This window comes from Saimiri boliviensis, chromosome 1 (genome assembly GCF_048565385.1).
Source record: "Saimiri boliviensis isolate mSaiBol1 chromosome 1, mSaiBol1.pri, whole genome shotgun sequence".
NCBI lineage: Eukaryota > Metazoa > Chordata > Mammalia > Primates > Cebidae > Saimiri > Saimiri boliviensis.
The window spans coordinates 58449909-58471240 of NC_133449.1; the positions used below are offsets into that span (position 1 = coordinate 58449909).

The 21332-nt window shown below is 35.5% G+C and overlaps 1 protein-coding gene across 4 annotated transcripts in view; it reads right to left on the bottom strand.

Annotated features, from left to right (window-relative positions):
• Positions 1 to 21332, bottom strand: part of CTNNA2 (catenin alpha 2) — a 1155573-nt gene that overhangs the window by 899538 nt on the left and 234703 nt on the right. For all 4 annotated transcript variants that reach the window (XM_074397692.1, XM_003922543.4, XM_010333399.3 and 1 more), the window contains exon 3: positions 6088 to 6283. In XM_074397692.1, coding sequence (XP_074253793.1) covers positions 6088 to 6283 — 196 coding nt within the window. The remainder of the gene's footprint in view (positions 1 to 6087; positions 6284 to 21332) is intronic.

The following is a 21332-nucleotide window of genomic DNA, read 5'->3' on the forward strand; positions in this document are numbered from 1 at the left end:
ACCTCCTTGTTAATGTCAGCTGTATACCTTTCTTTTCCCACAACTCCAGAAATACTTAACTGTCCTATAGATTTGACTGCCCAGTATATACTTAACACATATTCCTGCATACCTACAGAATATCAGACTTGTTAACACATCATTTAGCCTAGGACATACCTATCCACAACATTTTAATATACAATATCAAATTGTATCTCCCACATAAGTCTTACCGACCTACTTCTAAGTAAACAATAAGCTCATACACCTTGTATAATGACTACCTGTTAACAACTGCCTAATGTGAAACACTAAATAACTACCAGGGATGGATAAATAATCTAGGTGTGGATGACAAGCAAAAGGTGGATTAGTCAATTTCTTCTCAAATTGGCTGTAAAATGAAATCACCTGAGGAGCTATAAACATCTTGAAGCCTGGGTCCAACTCCAGAGATTCTGATTTAATTGATGAGGGGTGAGGCCTGGAGATAAAGAGTTCAAGATCTTCCCAGGTGATTCTAGTATTCACTAAAGTTTGAGAACCTCACAATAAGTGCATAGTCCAGAAAATGCTTTCAGTCTATTTGATCCACTGTGACTTCATTTAGTAAAACAATACATTGAGGTAAACACAATAATTGTCTGCATTTGAAAAATGGAGAAACTGAGGCGAAAAGTGGTTAAGTAAGCTAGTTATTTGCCAAAGTAAGATTAGAAGTGAGATATCTTAACCAAACTGACAATGCTTTGCAGATTTCAAAAGACTCCTTCCTGAATATCATCTACCATGTGCTAGAGGACCATGCCAAGTGTTTCAGAAGAAGAAAGAAATACATAAATCTCATTGTTCCTATTCTAATGCAGTTTAAACTTACATTAGAAAGATAATATGCATATATCACATGACTTTAGTCATAATAAAACAAACAGGCAGGTAGAAACATACACACCAAACTATATATCCTGTCTTTACCAAAGTCTAGAACATCAGAGTTCTAAGTTTTGAAGACAAAACCCTTCAAAACTTAGAATCTCTTTTAGATGACTTATTTTCAGTAAGTATTTTTAAATATAAATTCTATCATAAGCCTACTGAATGTAAACATACCTGAGAGCAAAAACGTACGCATACTCTGAGAACGACTCTGAAAGGCAGATGCACCGGAATGTGTTTGCTGAGCTGGGGAATCCAGCAGTGGCCAACGCAGAGAATCCTTCCTTGTCTACAAGTAACATCTGAGCCCCCAGCCCAGCCCGTGCAACACGGGGTATAAAGGGGAGGGAGGCCTCATTTTCGGGTAAATGGAGGTTGCCAGGTGAAGGCTGTTAGGAAAACGGTGCTATGTGAAAGTGCTCTATGAACTGCCTGCCTTTCACAAATGGTTGTGGTTCTTGTGCCGAGTCTGCCTCCACTGGGCTATGTAGTTCTTCTGCCCAGCCTGCCACCACTAGACTTTTACCCTGTAGGTAAGCCCCCCAATAAATCTCCATGTCTCATTTGCTGGCTCTGAGTCTCTACTTTGGTCCCTTAATCCTGGTGTCATCCCCATTGGAGTCCATAGGGGTTCAGCACAACACCTACTCCAAGACTTTTTTTTTACAGATATAGGGAAATCTTCTACTGAAATATTCTGGAGTAAAAACATAGTCACCACTCAGACTGAAAACTTTTAGAGATCTGGCATGCAGCCTGGAATTAAAAGAGAATATATATATATATATATTTTTAATGATAAAGACATTCAAATAACACTGTTTAGCCATAGGAGATACAATAATAACATAGTTAAATAGATAATTCAATCTATAATCTTGACAGATTGGGTAATTACAATGAATGTGAACCTTCCAAAGAAAAGCAAAACAGTTCTATATTAAAAATCTGAAAATTGACATGTACAATATGAAAATTGGCATTTACTTATGCTGAAAACAAAAAAAATGACAATGCTTTTTAATAAAAACAAAAACAATGCAATAGTAAAACTAACAGATTTAGTTCCCACAGCATATCATTCAATAAATAAGTCACGTATGGATGCTGGAGGTATTTTAAAGGAGGTTATTGTTTCTAAATGTCAGTGTTTCCGTAATTTCTGAATATCATCTTCCATATTAGAAAACAGATTTTAAAGTTTCCATTATCTAAATATCTTGCCTCATTTCCCATTCCTTCCCCACAACCTCCTTTCTCTCTACCTCTCTCTGAAAATCAATGTCGGGCTCTTATTGGTAAATAAAATGTGGGTAATGGGCAAACAGGAAAATCAGGTAAAGCCAGATAAGCAAAGGAGATTTCATAATAATAAGCTGTGCTAGAGAATGGAAAGAATGGAGATAAGAGCTTGTGGACAACAAACTCAAATAGGAGGCTGAGGACCTTGCTGTCAGGGAGGAGGTGCACCACTCACACCTGGGAGGCATATACAGTGCATGGGAGCTATTGCAGAGTGAAAAAAAGTGAATTTTAAAGGCTTCTGCCCATTTTTCTGGTTAGTTTTCAGACTACAGTAATGCTTCCTTGAATTTGACACTGTTCAAGAGAAGGAGCATGTGGCAGTTGAGCTTTATACAGATTGCACACAGACATCATTTCTAGTATGGAATTATTTTTGTAACAAGAAATGGATAATCTAAGAAAGGAAGCTTAAAATATTCTCTAAAAGAGCAACCATTGTTAGCTGTCTTAAATTAGCATCTGTAGAAATTTGTTACTCTAACACCTCTAGGATAGTCTGCCAAAACCAGTGTTGTTTATTGTATTATATCCACAGAACACCATTTCATGTAAGCTTCAAGAAAATGAAAACATTAGTTTCTACAGAATGTGTGGAAACTAACTTGTAATGACAAAAGAATTCCTAAGAGGTTTTGAAGGAACTAAAGGGAAAAATTTATCATCATAAAAGACAAACGCTTTAAAAAGAGGGCCAATCAAACCACCCTCTACTATGAATACCTTTGCTATCTTCATTGTAGAAATGGTTTCATAGATGTACACCTTTGTCAAAACTTACCATATTGTACATTTTAAGTGCATACAGTTTATTATATGGCAGTCAACCTAAAAAACCCACAACAAACAAAAAAATAAAACAACTATCCAGGCTGTACATGCATGAAAACAAACACGTGTCCATTTGCAATTCAGAAGGAATATCAGTTTTCAAATGCACCCGAAAACCTAGAAGATTTCATATTGCCAAAACACGTACACAAATATACTCTGTACACGATAGATAAAATGTGGCACAATTAACATTGCAAACTAAAGTAATAATTTAAATTAGTATAATAGAAATGAATTTAGTGTTTAGGAGGAAAAAGAGGATGAGGAAGAAGAGGGCAGCATGGGGAATGAATGGTATTTGTGAGTGTGGATGGAGGATTGGTGTTTCCAGGTACTAAATATCCAGCTGTGAATTGATACAGTGGTAGGGTTGCAAGAAGAATTGGAAGAGACCATTCATTTCACCTCTTAATTCATTAATTCAACAAGTGTTTAATGAGTACTACACATTGAAAATCAATGATTAGCAAAGGAGATATGGTCTGGTCTCTGCCTTCATGAATTTATAGTATGGCATGAAAGACAATCACCTCACAAACAATTAATTATCCTGTGAAAGGTAACAAGGAAAGAACCCATTAAAAAGGATGACAGCAGTGTCACATAAAGTTTCCCTGAGAAGGTGTTCCTTGAGCTGGGGTGTGTAGAATGTGTGAAAGAGACAGCATATATAAAGGCCCTGGGGCAGAAAAACATAGTGCATTTGAATAACTGAGACAGAAAGTGGTCCATTAAACAGATATTTAGGAGGTAAGATCTAGGAAACTTTACAATAGACTATGTTGGAAAAAAACGGAAGTAAAGAGAATGTCACCAAGATTTATGCAAGGTGCAACTGAATAGATAGCATTCCATTTTTCATGATAGAAAATGCAGGCGAGAGACCAAGCTTGGGAGTAGGTGTCTGTTCTGATTTCATGGCCCTTAGAACTTTCAACTACAGATGCTAAGTAGGACTACATCAAAATTTAAATATTCTCAGTGTCAAAGGATACAACAGAGTGAAAAGCCAACCTACAGAATGGGAGAAAATATTTTCAAATCACTGTTTGATAAGGTGTTAATATCCAGAATATATAAAGAACTCCTATAACTCACCAGCAACAAAACCAAACAACTTAAGAAATGGGCAAAAGACTGGAAACATTTCTCCAATAAAAACAGTCAAATGCCTAGGAAGCATATAAAAAGATGCTTGATATAACTAATCTTTAGGAAAATATAAGTCAAATGTACAATGAGATAACACTTCACACCAATTATGATATGATCCACAAAATAAAACAAGTGTTGGTGAAAATTTGGAGACACTGGAACCCCTGTGCACCATTAGCAGGCATGCACTACTATAAAAATGGTGCTGCAGCCACAATGAAAAACAGCATGCAGGCTCTGGAAAATTAAAAATATAATTACCATATGATCCAGCAATACCACTTACGAGTCTATATCCAAAATAACTGAAAGCTGGTGTTAAAGGGATATCTTTATCTCTATGTTCATGGCAGCGTTATTTCCAGGAGCCAAAAAGTGGAGGCAATCTAAACATCCATGAATGGATGAACATATAAACAAAATGTGGTATATACATACAATGGAATACTGAAACGTGCTACAACATGTATGAACCTTGAAGACATTATGCTAGGTGAAATAAGACAGTCAAAAAAAGACTCATATTTATGATTCCACTTTTATGAGGTATTTAGAGTAGTCAAATTTGTAGAAAAAGAAAGTAGAATGGTGATTGCCAGAGACTTCAGGGAGGAGGATCTGGGGAGTAGATTAATGGGTATAGAGTTTCAGTTTTGCAAGATGAAATAGTTACGGAGATTGGTTGCTCAACTATATGAATACAGTTAACACTACTGATCTGTACACTTACAAGTAGTTAAGTTTTTTTTTTTTTTTTTTTTTTTTTTTAGAGACGGAGTCTCACTATCACCCAGGCTGGAGTGCAGTGGCAAGATCTCAGCTCACTGCAACCTCCGCCTCCCGGGTTCTAGCAACTCTCCTGCCTCAGCCTCCCGAGTGCTGGGACTACAGGTGCATGCCACTATTTCTTGGCTAATTTTTTCTATTTTAGTAGAGACAGGGTTTTATCGTGTTTCCCTGGCTGATCTCTCAACTCCTGAGCTCAGGCAATCCACCCCCATCGGCCTCCCAAAGTGCTAAGATTTATAGGCGTGAGCCACTGTGCCTGGCCATAGTTAAGATTTTAGGTTGTATATTTTAATACAAATAAAAATTTTAAAATGCCAAATAAACAGTATGATTGATAGATGATAGATAGATAGATAGATAGATAGATAGATAGATACAGATAGATATTTGATTCATTAATGCAGGCGTCCCCAAACTATGGCCCGCGGGCCGCATGCGGCCCCCTGAGGCCATTTATCTGCCCCCCCCCCCCCCCCGCCACACTTCAGGAAGGGGCACCTACTTCATTGGTGGTCAGTGAGAGGAGCACAGTATGTGGTGGCCCTCCAACGGTCTGAGGGACAGTGAACTGGCCCCCTGTGTAAAAAGTTTGGGGACACCTGCATTAATGGGTGGCTAGCTAGCTGCATTTGTGAAGAAATCTGTGAACTAAAAATATGAATTTGGGACTCGCAGAAAAATAAGAATAATTCTCTTTTAGTACTTTACATTCTTCTCCCCTTTCAACCATAAAATCCTGACTTTAAAATGGCTCTATAAATGTTAGGTCTTCCCATCCCATTCTCTCTAAAGCCTGAGTTTAACACGAAGTCTGTTTTCATTTGTGTTAGAAAGAACACAAGAAAAAACAACTTGGAGATTCTGAAGTCACAGCAGACATGGAGTGTTTGTAGCTGTACCATACTGCAACAATGAAAACATCTCTATGTACCACGTCCAGCAACATTAAAAACGACAAGTGTAGACAGAAAGGAAAAAAAAAAAACATAAGACTTCTTCTTTGAGTAAATATCCTCTGATTCTAAAGAAAAGGTCATTGTTTGCACATCAGTATAGATCCCCCTTGAACAATAATATCATTCTGCCTACCTTGTTTGCGCACGTCCTCTACAGCAGCCACCAACTCTTCTTTGAGATCTTGACTCTCCTTAGCAATCTGTTCACCCTTTTCCAGGAAGTTCTGAGTGGCTTGCTCTACAGAGGCAGCTAGTACATGGGCTTTCTTTGATCTCCCTTTCTTTTTACCAGATGGGCCTTTGTTGCTTGTGTTGACAAGTGTAGTCACCTTAAATATAAAAGAAAAACTATAACATTTCTTTGCAAAACTTTGCAAAACTGTCTAGAAATGTCATGTTATCTCATAATTTCTAAATCTCTCTGTTTATTAAATCATGGGGTTTCATTATCAGATCATGAATGCACATCACTTAGCTTCATCACATAGTCTTACCAAGAAAAGTGTGGAATTACATGAATTTGCATACAAATAAATGGTTATCATTGATTTCCTGTAGGAAAACAAAAGCACATGAATAAGCAGAAAGAGCATACTTGCCAGTAGCTCAAAGCTTCAAGACTGACAAGACTTTTACAGACTGGCAAGAACAGTGCCCCTTGGAGTACCCAGCCTCAGGGAGGCAAGAAAGCAAAGCAAATATGGAAGTACCTCTGACTACTGAGCTAGGAGAACCAGCATCCAGTGCTGAGCCATGTAAATCAGGGCAAAGATGAAAGAGCAATTAATAAATAATGAGTAGCCAACACCCAATACTTATGTGTTATTTTCCAAGGACTTTTGAAGATCTTTGCTATTTAGAATTTTGTCTTATATAAATAAAATGGCAAATTTTATGTGAGGGGACTAAATGATTCAATGTTAACCAGCTGAACTTACTAGAATCATAATTAGATTTGAATCTATCATCCCTCTTTTTTCTAAGTATCATAATTTGGACACATATCTCAACTGCCAAACATTTTTTAACACTGTATCTCTAGCTATTTAATTTGCTAACAAAGCTATAATATCTTTCAAGCAACCTGTTATCTACTATAGACTTCTGAACCTTCATTTTCTACCACTGAGAAGTTTGCAGGGGAAATGAATGCAACTGTTCCACATTCTGTTCAGCAAAAGTTGCCAGTCATGTTTACTGCTGTATATTATCAGTTTCACAAGAATGTAGGTTCTATGGTTTATTTTCATTGATTTTATCCTGGTAGCAGACTAAGATGTTACTGGAGGTTATTAAGAAAGCCAGTCTACCAAAGAGTTTTAAATGCAGTTAACTTCTGATGTTTACTCCAAATCCCAGAGCAATCAAAGCAATTACTCAAAGTCACAATTAATATCCAGTCAGTTTATAGAGAAAGAGATAACACTGAAAGAAATATAAGTCTCCTAAGCAAACACAGCAACTGCATTTAGGCCAGGCTCCTTTTATCAGAGGAAAAAACTCCTTATTCTCACTGAGATCTGATTTTTTTCTCACTTTATACACAATTCTAAGATGCTTCATTATCCGTTTTCTAGACTTCACAAATTAGAAAGAAATAGGAGGGAGAGAGCTATTAGTTTTAGATAAATTGACATTTTTAAGAAGTAGAAGCTGGTAGTGACACTACCAAAATTGCTATATTGCTAGTGAATCTACCAAAATATAGATCATGGATTCATTGCCTGGAGGTCCCAACACATTGTGTGTTACTGCTTTAAGTAGTTTAGGTGACACAAATAATAGCAAGCCAGTAGAAAATGTCAGTCTTGTGGAAAAAAAACAAAAAACAAAAAACAAAATACAAACAAATAAAAACACATGGAACATTACTGGGAAGTTCCTAAGAAAAATGTGATTACTTTCAAAAGAAGCAAATCAGCCCTCCTTTAGTAAAAGCTCTCATGTACTCATAGGTGGAAGAGAACAAAGGGAAGAAAGGGAAAAGAGACGAATAGAAAGAAAGGGACGGGCTTCCATAAAGGCTCAGGTCTTAATCGGTTTAGAATAAATAATTGTCAAGGCTTTTCACTGCTATTCAGTGTTTTATTGAAGGACAAATTAATAAATTAGATAAGAAAAATAAAGAAGATATATAAGTGTTAGAAGGGTAGGCATTAAGTTATATCATAACTTTAAAAGAATATAATTCTTAAGGAAATGGAAAAGAATTAAAAGGCAAGTCAAACTACTACAAGAGCAAAGAGCAAGGTATCTAAATATGACATAAATGATGAAAACCTAATGAAAGAGCAGTAACAAAGAACAGAAATGTGGTTTTAAATATCCCATCATAATCAGCACACATTTATATGATCAGATATAACCATAACATAACATGTAGAATGTTGCATGGAAGAAAATGATAACATTTTAATGAAGAACCTAAGAGAAGACCTACATTGTATAGTGGCAAAGTCCAGAATAAGCCATTTCTTACAAGACGGCCAACAAGCTGCATTAGACACTTAAAAAGTCTGTGAGTACTGTCTACCAAGACCTAGTGTCAGTCTGGATATCAGACCTTACATCAGATATCTGCAATTCCAGCAACTGGGCCACCTTGTGGCTCCTTTGTGGGAGAGATATACCACATTCTTGGATGGGAAGACTCATGATTGAAAAGATGTCATTTCTGCCCGGTTTATTCTACAATTAGCATTCCAGATATTTACACAGTAAATAAGCAAGAAAGCCTCTCCCTCCATTCAGTTCTCTTTTTACTGTAAACTTAAAATATCCTCTCATTCAGTTCAGTTCTCTTTTTACCGTAACTTAATACACTTTTCAGTAAATTAGAGAAATATTTAAGATTAGCATATGCAGGACTCTTGCTGCTTACTCTCTGGCTGGTATGCCAAATGTTTGAATGAAAGTAGCAAAAGCAGTTTTGATCCATTAATAGGTGAGAAAGTTGGGTCTGTCTTTTTAGGATTAAACTAACCACTCTTGGGAATTCTCAGCCTAGCCCTCGCTATGCAAATTCATTGATTTCGTCCCACTCCTACCTTCCTCCTGAGTTGCCAGGCACATTCTCTTGCCACTCAATAATGATGTGTGACACTCTACACTAATGCACATTTTCCTTTTCTCCCACTTGAAGTGTCGTTTTCTCCATCATGTTATAGGCTTTTATTCTTCTTGAGCTGTGCCTATATTTACACCTAAAATTCTGAAAGTTCATATTCATCTACTTCGGTTCTATCTTGTTATTTCACAGGTAGGGAAATCCAGCTTAGAGAAGTTACCACAGGTAAAAAAAATAATAATAACAACTTCTTCAAATTCACATGGCTCAAGAGAAGCAAAAGCTTAAAGTATTCTTGTGCTCTATGCTTTATCTTTGAAACTTGAGAACTCACCAGTATCCTCTTGTTTTTCCTTCTAACAGTGAGAGGCTGCTGAAAATCAAAATCATCCTGAAATGTATTTATTCTCTACATTCGTCTCACTACATTTATTTGTGTCCTATTGGTTGTCTTTTCATTAAAAGGCACCATTTATATATATTAATGTATATTTATCAATGTTAGCGAAATGTTAACCAACTATTTTATCCTATCTTTTGCAATGTCCTGTAATATCTGATGGAGTCAAGAGTCTCAGGCTTGAAAACACATATTAGGGCTTTTTGAGTCAGCTGAGAGTAAAAGAAGGACAAAAGTATTTCAAAAATCTTATAACTAACCAAATAGTAGATCTTACGGTTCCTATGTAAACAATGCTCTTCTATGGGCAATTCAAAGAACAATAAGGAAATTTGTTGCTTAAAAAAGAACAAGATTATGTCCTTTGCAGGATCATGGATGGAGCTGGAGGACATTATCTTTAGCAAATCAAATAAAGAACAGAAAACCAAATACTGCGTGTTCTCACTTGTAAGTGAGAGCTAACACATAGAGCTAACATATAGACCTGGACACATAGAAGGGAACACCACTAGGGTCTATCAGAGGGTAGAGGAGGAAGGAAGAGAATCAGGAAAAATAGCTAATAAGTATTAGGCTTAATAGCTGGGTGACAAAATGATCTGTACCAAAAACCCCCTTGACACAAGTGTACCTATGTAACAAACGTGCACATGGACCTGTGAACCTAAAATAAAAATTAAATTAAAAAAAGAAACATATTGTTCAGTCATGAAGAACCAAGATATACTAAATATCAGGAATCAAATATTTTTAGTGAATAAAATGACTACCAAGTCCCATTGCTCCACCCACCACCTCTCAAGTCAGTTAGGGAGTATCCGAATTATGAATTCTAATTAATGGTGCAGTCAGCTTCTGGGTATGAATGTAGCTGCAACCATAACTAGATGCCTTAGAGAAGTCAGACCAGCAGGAACACATTTTTGATCAAAAGATGGAAGCCACAAGGTGGCCCAATTGCTGGAATTGCAGGTATTTGTGTGTAAGGCCTGATATCCAGACTGACACTAGGTCTTGGTAGACAGTACTCATGGACTTTTTAAGTGTCTAATGCAGCTTGTTGGCAGTCTTGTAAGAAATGGCTTATCCTGGACTTCACCACTATACAATATATCCATATAACAAAACTGCACTTGTACTCCCTCAATCTGTATTTTAAAAAAGGCAAATGTCAGCATGCTTTCTTGAACATTCATCATAAGCTGTTTTCTTTCAGTGAATGAAAGAGCTTGACAGAGAAACACTTCTGTAAGCAGACATTGAGAATATGTTACTAGAACATGGGCCCTATGAGAACAAGTAGAGAAATCCAGAAATAAAAGACAAATGTAAGCATACTTTAAGATGCATCATAAGCTGTTTTCTTTCAGTGAATGGAAGACTTTGACAGAGAAACCCCTTTGTAAGCAAACACTGAGAATATGTTATTAAAACATGTTTCGGTCTTAAAAAAATGTTTTATTCTATGGAAATCCCTGGTTGAATGTTATACCTCCCTCTGCCCCAACCAGGCATTCTCTCTAATCCCCACTCTCAACTTTCACCTAAGGCAAGGATCATCAAGAGCCACACATTCTTTTCCTATCCATTCGCAAGCAGCAAGGGGAAAAAGAGAGAGAGGAAAAAAGCAAAGTTCCTGCAAAAAAAAAATTGGTTAATAGCATGAATATTAACACACGTAAAGATGGAGTTGATGTTTTCCAAGGCAGTAAGAAAATCAGTCTTACTTGAGAATACGGCTAACCTATAAACTATTTGGAAAGTAAGTTTAGATAGATGTAATGGAACAAAACTTTTCAAGGCTTTGAAAGCCAAATTAAGAAATTCAGATTTTATTAGTCACTACCAATATTTTTTTTAAAAGAAAAGCATAGGTTAAACGTCTCCATTTATCTTTCCATTCATTTCTTAGCCCAGTTAAATTTGCTTCAATCCCCTCACCTCCTGTAGCAGAGTCCTCTTAAGTTAGTTAACAGATTGTTAAAATCAAATCATTTTTATCTTATAATACCATTCTACCACATTTATTGCTGTTGACTCAATTCCACCTCCTTCTGGAAATATCTCCTGGCTAATTTTCTTAGCAATAATCATTTCCTTCTCTACAATCATATTGCTTTAAAAGGAACATATATTACCTGCCACCAAACTCACTTACCTCTGTACCCATCTTTATCCCTCCTACAACAGGAAAAGCCAGCTGCTGCCATCAATCATCCCTTTAATCTCCTAATCACATCCTCCAGAACTGTGGCATTAGCTATGCCAACTTCCTCTATATCTTCAACATCCTCCTCTCTGCAGACTTCTTAACCACAACCTATAAGAATACTCAACTTTGCCCTAGTCCTACCCCAAATATTTCCTCAATCTCTCTGCCTCTCATTAAAGAGAAGAAATTATGGAGGTCACAGGTAAGAGTGTAAATATTCAAGGGTTCTTGGACCTTAATCTAATAACGGTCCCGGGAACCCTGGCCAGTGGAAAACTCGGAAATAGCCAGAGAATGGGCACCATGGTTTTCAGATATGTTAGTAGTGTGATCTGAATGTAAAAGAGAGACCCAGGCTGGTATAGACTGCTCATGACCTAAAGTCCTAAAAGTAGACCCACCACTCCTGTACAATGGCAGTAGTGCAGTGGCCAAGACCGTTTCATTCATTTCTCTTTCTTGCAGTGTGTTGTATCGTAAGACAATTTGTCAACCTGATTATGTCTCTTCTACTTGATCAGTACTGTTTTTAGGCTCTAAAAGCTCAACAGACATGAAATACTTCTTTCTCCAAAATAATAATAAGGAATAGTCAGGGCATGAAGGCACTTGGTCTTGTCAACACCATTATACTGATTTTGAAATGTGAGAAGCATCTGAGACTTGTGACAGAGCAACTATGTTGCTTCCTGAAACCAGCAACAGCGTAGTTTGTCTAGGCCTTACCCATGGGGCAGCCAACTGAAAAACGTTAGCACACTGATATTCCAAGTATCAGTCTTATCCAGGCTTGTTAGAAATGTAGAATTTCTGGCCCCATCCCAGACCTACTAATAGGTGATTCATATGCACATTAAAATCTCAGAAACACTAAAATTTGGTACGATTATTTTCCAACTTTATCATCCCTAACATTCCCCTACATTCCTGTAAGAAGGCAAATTTCTGGACCCTACCCACAGAGCTTCTGATCAGGTAAGTCTGGGCTTGGGCATTTTATATATGATTAAGATTTGTACAGATTATAAACTTTACTTTCAGAAACATTTATCTAGGAGTCCAGTTGAAGTGGAAAAAAAGTGAAAGACAAAGCAGTGGTTTTTTTTTTTTTTTTTTTTTTTTTTTTTTCATTTACCTTTGCCAGCTTTATTTATTTTATTTTTTTATTATACTTTAAGTTCTGGGCAGATCATGCAGGTTTGTTACATAGGTATACACGTGCCATGGTGGTTTGCTGCATCCATTCCCCATCATCTACATTAGGTGTTTCTCTTAATGCTATCCCTCCCTAATCCCTCACCCCCCAAATGACCCCAGCATATGATGTTCCCCTCACCCCCCAATGAGCCTAGTCCCCTCACCCCCCAAATGACCCCAGCATATGATGTTCCCCTCCCTATGTCCATGTGTTCCCATTGTTCAACACCCACTTATGAGTGAGAACATACAGTGTTTATTTTTCTGTTCTGTGCCAGTTTGCTGAGAATGGTGGTTTCTAGCTTCATCCATGTCCCTGCAAAGGACATGAACTCATCCTTTTTTATGGCTGCATAGTAATACATGGTGTTATCTGTGCCACATTTTCTTTATCCAGTCTATCATTGATGGGCATGTGAGTTGGTTCCAAGTCTTTGCTATTGTAAACAGTGCCACAGTAAACATACATGTGCATGTGTCTATGTTTGAATGTTTTATAACCCTTTGAGTATATATTTGAGTAATTGGATTGCTTGGTCAAATGGTATTTTTAGTTCTGTATCCTTGAGGAATCGCCACACTGCCTTCCACAGTCTCACTCTGTTGCCTAGGCTGGAGTGCAGTGATGAAATCTCGGCTCACTGCAACCTCCGCCTCCTGGGTTCAAGCGATTCTCCTGCCTCTGCCTCCTGTGTAGCTGAGATTACAGGTACCTACCACCACGCCCAGCTAATTTTTTGTATTTTTAGTAGAGATGAGGTTTCGCCATGTTGGCCAGGCTGGTCTCGAACAGCTGACTTTAGGTGTGATCTGCCTGCCTCAGCCTCTCAAAATGCTGGGATTACAGGCGGGAGCTACTGCGCCTAGCAGCAGTGACTTTTAGCAGGTAAACTCTTCCTCTCATTTTAGGTGCTATAACGCATCATGATTCCATAAAAACAGCTTGGTGAATCAGTTCCTTGGTGGGAAAGCATCTCCTCTATTATGCAGTCACAAGGAACTTGGAAAAGTGAGAGTATACATATACGAATATGGTGAAATTGTTGAGCTCTCCAGAAAAACCAATAAAGGAAAACCAAGACAACTTGGGCATTGTTTTGCTAGGTGCCTAAAGACTCATGCACTTTACAGATATGAGTGGTAAGTTTTTGTGAATTTTACTGCTGTGTTGCTCTAAATTAGTTCAATCGTCATGATTACTCAGCTAACACAAGAGAAGGCTTCTATTGCTGCCACAACCTAAAACAATTAAAATTTCAAACAAGTAAAAATTAAAGAAAATAGAAATTCCAAAGCAAGACATTTTTGGGGTGAATGTTTCAGGACAAAATTACAAAAAACACTCTATTTATTCCAGGAGCAACTGAAGATTAATGAAAATTTCCTGAAAGAGGAAAATGAGTATGACTAACTTGAAATATGAAGGAGCTAAATCTTCAAATAGTAATATATTTGATAATACCAAGCTTCTATGGATAAATCTTAAGGCAGGTTTTAAAGACCTGTTAAAAATTGTCAAGTAATACATTAAAATGATGTTTTTCTTATTCTTCCTTGAACCACCTGATTTATTCATTTAGTAATGATAGAATAAGTGCAAATATGGCTTGTACCTTTTCCTCATAAAATATATTAAAAGATATATGCTCACCTTCTGGTATACTCTACTAGAAGTTATTTTCTAGAGCAGAATATTTGTGAGATTTAAAGATGTATATATGTTGTTCACATTAAAGAGAAAGGCAGATCAACAAAGTTACACATTCTGGTGCAAAAGCGGGTGATAATACAGACTTATTTCAGCTTCACTAATAACTAAGATAAAACTTTCATAGAAACTACTACAATAGAATCTCTTGTTGCATTGATCATTTCTCTCAAGCGCAACTTCACACCTTATTTTAGATTTTAAAAAAAAGTAAATTATAGAAACCACAGTTATTGATGCTTCCACAGCCTCAAAAGTCAGAAACAATGATCTTTTAATGATGCATTAATAACTTACAGAGGAAAAAAGCCCAGGGAATTAGTCTGTTTCTTTGTCTTTGAAATTTCCTCCCTGTTATCTGATATTAACTGCATAGAATTCAAATACATGCCCACTGATACTGAGACCTGAAAGACCAGCTTTCTGAAACCTCGAAGATATGGTCTTATGATTTAATTATCTAAGACAGAATTGAACTGGCACTAATTAATTAATGCTATAAAGAAAGCCTATAATTAATGTAATATACTAATTTGTTTTTGTAGACGCACCCTCAACTTTTAAATAAGGCCATGAGACAAGTCTTAAACTCAGTTGTGGTGGTATACGTTTCCTGAAGAATATAATAGCAAGCAGAATTCAGAAATAAACTCCCAAATAAATATCTATGATTGGGCAAGTTAATTTTATGGTCAACATGAATAGCCAGTCATACCTATATTCTGGGCTAAAGTTTCTATGGCTGCACTTTATGGAGTAGAGCATTTGGACACTGGATCTTCTATTCATGTTGTAGGTGAGCTGTGATTTGAACTCAGTTCCTAGGAAGTGTTTCAGGAGTGTCTGTGAGCCAAGATGAAGTACAGCAGCCTTTTCTTTATGCACATGTTCTTCAGAAGCAACTCAATTTTCCCTGGAGAATATCAACTAATATTTTCTCCACTCTCTGTTAGTGCGTGATGTTTCATATTTAAGTAGCAGAATAGATAAGCTCCATTCCTGAAAACTTCCAGAGACTATGGCCTAGGTCACTGTCATCCAAAAGCTTTCCTGAGAGAAACATTTAGTTTGCTTAAGGATGTTCAGTTCATCTCTCTCTCACCACCTAGGACAAACCACCAACCACTCTGCATTAAAGCAGATAAGCCAGGAGAGAAGAAATATTACACTGGACACTGATAAAAATGTTTCTACCAACTTTGCATGATACCACTTACCTCAATGGAAGGATACTACCACACAAAGTAATAGGATGTGTGCTGCGTATTCGCTAAGGTTATTGATGAGATATTATTGTTGGTCACATTACATAAAGAAATTTTTGTATCATTTCAGTACCAAGGATACTGATGCTTCTTTTTAAAAACTGGTTTGATTTTACTGTATGAATTTAGATGGTGTAATGAATTAAGATTTGCTTTTTGTACTGGCTTCAAAACAGTTTCATCCAAATTTATGGTCCATTCTAGAATGCATATGATTTGATGATGATCATTACCAAATTAGTCTCAAAAAACTTTGCTCCTTAATTGTTCTTACATTCATCTTGCTTTCGTAAAAGCATTTTCCTTTCACATGTTTTAATCTGTCTTCACTTTCTACGTCCTAGTCTCCTGAAACCTTTGCTGGAAGACAGTAGAATATTTTGTATTTCATTAATTCTGAGGTATACCTTTCCCACAGTTTAATATATACAAAATAAGAATGAGTCTTACAATTTATGTCATTTTAAAGATATATTTGATAGAACTTATTTTTTTTTCTTAGAGTATCTAAAATATATATCTTATAGTTAATGGCATCTTTGATTTGATAAAACATAATAAATCAAGCAACAAAAAGAAACAAACTTGTTTAAAGGATATATTACCAACCTGGGTTATCCTAAAATGTATAAAACTTTCAATGTCTACATTTACAGCTGATGAAAAGTGATGCTCAAAACTAAGACATTAAGGTAATGCCAGATATTCACTGAAGAAGCAATTGCTTAGAACCAGGGATTTTAAATGGGTAAGAAGGCATTCCTTTTTTTCCAAATTCCAAAATATTTTAACCGTTAGTGCCCATCTTAGGAAATCCATGCTGTTTAGAATGTCCCTAAAATTAAAAATGTAATTCTATTCACGAGTCACTGTTTTGCATTTATGAAGGTTAAAGCAAAATAAAACAAAGTAAAGCTAGAATGTTCTAAGAAAGAGTAGAAACAAATCTGAAAGCACAATAGACACAATATATTTTCCAATCAAAAGTATGTTAGGTAAAGGATTCTGTTTGCCCAAATTCCCATTCCTCCAACATTTATCATCTTTTTATTGCAGTCTTTGATTGACACAGGCACGAGGTTTGATTATTTTCTTTCTTTAAGGTGAGTGGACTCCAGCACAGGATATACACACTCTGTAGGGAGGAGTAGACAGTGGGATGCAGGAAAAATATCAGGACTCTATATTGGTTTTTGTCTAAAAATATAAAACAATGTAGCCTGACTACTATTCCATATAAGGACTTATACTAGTACCACCACCCATCCCTACCCTAGATGGTCACGTCACATATGATAAATGCGGTATCTTGAGGGAACAGTAAGGGCCCACAAATCCAGGAATTGCAGGGGTGACCTTATACTGTAATGTGTGCCTGGTAAGTGGATTTAAGTCTTAAATTTTCTAGTTTTCAGACACAGTTGCATACACACACCCATGCACAGAATGCAACAGACTTAAAAAGACTATAAATAAACTGGAGATTGACGATAGTACTAAAAATACAAGCATAAGTAAACCATAAGAAAACACATAGCCCACACCGCCTTCAATTGTATTACAAGCTCTTTGTCAACTAGGTTATGAGGCTGAAAGAACATACAGTCTCATCAGAGCTGAGAAGTTCAAATATGTACTTACATCTATTATTGCTAACAACGAAACCCATCCCGGTGTCCTTAAGATATTAGCTCATGATGCTTTAAAACAATTATGACTTGCAAATCCTTAAAAAGAAAAAAAACATCCAGGAAATTTACCCATTTGAGATATATTTACTGATTTTTATTCTTAGCAAAAAGCAAATTTATTATGTTTCTGATTGTTAGTGGAGAAGACTGCTGGGTTCTCCACTAACCCAATTCTTTTCCCTGTGGACACAATGTGAGACTATATTTTTCACTCTCATTTGAAGTTGATGTGGTCAACTGGCATATTGTAGCCAATGAAATGTGAGCATCAGTGAGTGCTGTGTGCTCTTCTCAATCTGGCTCATTAAAATTACCCTCCATGATTTTTTTTCTCCGAATTGGCAAACTTGGAAGCCAGGTGTTAAAGATGAAGAAGCCACAAGTTTAAAGGAGCCTAAGTTCCTCAAGTTTCCCTTGGAGGAAAGTGACTTATGGATCAGAAAGACCCATTTAGGTATTAAGTAGTAAGAAGAAAATGTCTATTCAGCTAAGTCTTTAAGATTTTAAAGATCCTCTATTACAACAGCTCATATCAACTGTGTTACTGTATACAGCTAATAAATAGAATGCTTTTTTTGTTTTGTTTTGTTTCTTTTTTGGCATGCTTGTAATTTTTATTTATTTTATAAGCATTAATAAAATAAATATACTAAGTATCTGGGTACAAGGCAGTATTCAACATTGAATTGTAGTTTCATGTATTATCAAGAAACAATTAGAAAAGGCAATACTTAAATGTAAATTTTACAATTGCATGAAAGAATATGAAATACTTGGGCTTAAACCAAAGAAAGATATACAAGATATGTGCACAGTAAACTGTAAATATTACTGAAAGAAGTTGAAGACCTGCATAAATGAATACATAAATAGATAAAAGATAACTACCTCCCCACTTTGATGTATAGATTCAATGCTATACCAATCAAAATCACAATATTTACAAAATGATCCCATTTATATCTAAGAATACAAAAAGTGCTCAAATAAACCTTTTTCCCTTTTGTCCTATCTTCATATCACAGCATGAATAACACATTCTCTCCAAATTTTCCAAATTTGACTTTTTTAAAAACACTTGACTTTTCCAATTGAACCCAAAACACTTAAAAATGGTATTCATTTTTTTATGAGTCTATGTAGCATAATAAGAAATATACATTTGGTCTTCATTCCCAGGTCCTAGCACAGAGCTCCTAAATAGAATGTTGTTTTTAAAAATTTATTCTATTCTTTTAAATGTCTACTTTTATGTATATTGTATAATGTATGTGATATTAGTTCAAGAATGTATGCTCATTTAGAAAAATTAATAAATAAATCATACATTATTTGTTTATACACAGAGACATATACAAACCTTGTTTTACTGTTTTAAGTTATTATGAAAATATTTCTATTATAACATTTGGTAAATAAAGATTTGTGTGTCAGTCTCATGCTTTTTAGGTGGCTTTCACACACTTTTTTCTATGAATTGTTAGAAACAAATTTCCATTTTTTAGATGAAAAAAATTAAAATCACCAAGTGCTTGTTCTTATCCAGTTCTGGGAATGTATTCTCTTCATTTTTCAATGGGAATAACTCAATTGCAACTTATTGGCATCTCTCAGAAAGAAAACAAGCAACATGGAGACAAATACCACAAATCTGAAGTTTTTCAAGTCAGATTGCAAACTTTTTCTTAAGATAAAGATCCAACTACTGATTCTAAAAAGAATTATTGAGAATAGAATTTCAAAATGTCAGTTAATGGCTTTAGTAAATGATGACATTAGTATCTATTTTTAAAATAAGTCTAAAAATATAGGTAGATACTAGTCAGTACATACATAGTCCAATGTCTTTATAAATTTTTTTTAATGTTACTTGTGGACTTTATAACCTTTTAGTCTTCTTAATGTCATTTTAGGAGAAAATGAGTGATTTCTGCTAACTGAGAGAACTTTATCTGAATATTTATTTTTGCTCTTAAAAAGACAAACTGCATTTGGTGATAAAAAACAAAAATAAATGTGTAGGATAAATATTTTTCCACCACCTTTTCAACTTGAGAGCACATTAAGGGCTATTGCCAAATGCTTTAAAGATATCTCAAATGTCAAATCATCTCCCTCAATATTTCCAGCCCAACTGTACCTCATGGACAACCAGTCAAACTTTCTACTCACTAAAATCCTCCACTAGCAATCGATTTTCTATTTCTATGTACTCACTATCATCTCAAAGTATCCTTTTCTTTTGGATGAAAATGATAAGCAAAACCCAACATGTAAGCGAACTAACATCCCTCTAGCACAAATAGTTCTGGTGGCTAGCCACAAGCTATCACACCTCCTCTTGTCTTTTATACCTGCATGGATTTTGCAGAGTGAATATCAATCAATTTGAATGCTGGATACATAAAAACACATGAGTTCCAGAAATCAGAAAAAGTTGTTTAAAAAACAGATCAACCATATTTGGCAAACTGTAGATGACTTGAGATTGCTCCCTGGGACCACATTTTGATAAGTGAGTCTACACCATCAATGAAGAATCATCAAAATCATCGTTGAAACACAGGAGATTCAAGTACTTTATCACCATGCCCTGTCTCTTCTTATTTCATTGGCTGAAGCTAGCATTTGTTCCTACTAAGTACAGTGGGTAAAGGCAACCTTCAAAAGTAACACATTTCAAAACAAAGAAAATTTCTAGTAACCTAAACAAACAAACCCATGTTTTGATATGGGGGATTATAGCTTAAATGGCATTGGTCTTAAAAAGTAACAGTGCTTGATATTAATTTCTTTATTCTTGTTTGATATTAATTTCTTTGATATTAATTTATTTCAAATTTCTTGAAGGAAACATACCAGCAGGAAAGTACAAATATAAACCTGACTGCATCAAATAAAAATGATTTATTAATTTTTCTAATTTTTTGGTAGTAACCACTAAACTTTTTTTTTGGTCTCTCTGTCTCTTTCTCTCTCTGTCACATAGAAGGAATTCTAGCCTATATTCATGTCCTCTATATGTGTGTATGTGTGTGCACTCTACCTCGAGTTTCATGGTTTTGTCATATGACATATATTTTTAAAATACTTTATCAAATCACGGTAACTAAGATATATTAGAGATATAAATTTCAAGGCTACCTTTTAGAAATAATGAGAAGGGACTTTCGATTTTTAATAAGCTCAAAAATTAATCACTGGAAATTAATACTAAAATAAAAAATATAAATAATTCATTAGCATTTCTTAGAATAGAACCAATAATACTAGTCTCATATAAAGAAAAGTATACTTGAAAGCCACAGGGAGATAAGTTTAACACAAGCCTTCTAAGTTCTAAGAAAAAAAATCTCTCCACTAGCATATATAAAAAGTTTCTTCCAAAAATGAGAAGCAGTAAAATCCCAGCAAAATCTCATCCTTATATTGTTCATTAGTTTCTATTCCAGAATTAAAATAAACCATGATTACTAATGCCACCTTGCTCTTTGCTTAATGAACGTTAAATGTTAAGTGTTCTCCAGTTATGCTCAGTTCATTACACATATAGTACATGTTTGTGAGAATATGGAAATAAAAGTGTTATCCCTATTATTCAGATAAGAGTATCAAAGCTTTGAGCAATTTGCTTAACAGAAGTCATAAAGCCTATCAAAGAAGAATTCAGGTTTTAATTTGTCCAACATTTGTAGTTTATCACCCTAAGATAATGGTCAGCACATATTTGCCTCATTTTACATATAACACACATTTTTTAAAAACTAAAATCAATTGGTTTTATGGCAAGACAACTGATGTGGCTGCATAATTTTATTACAGTATGCATGACATA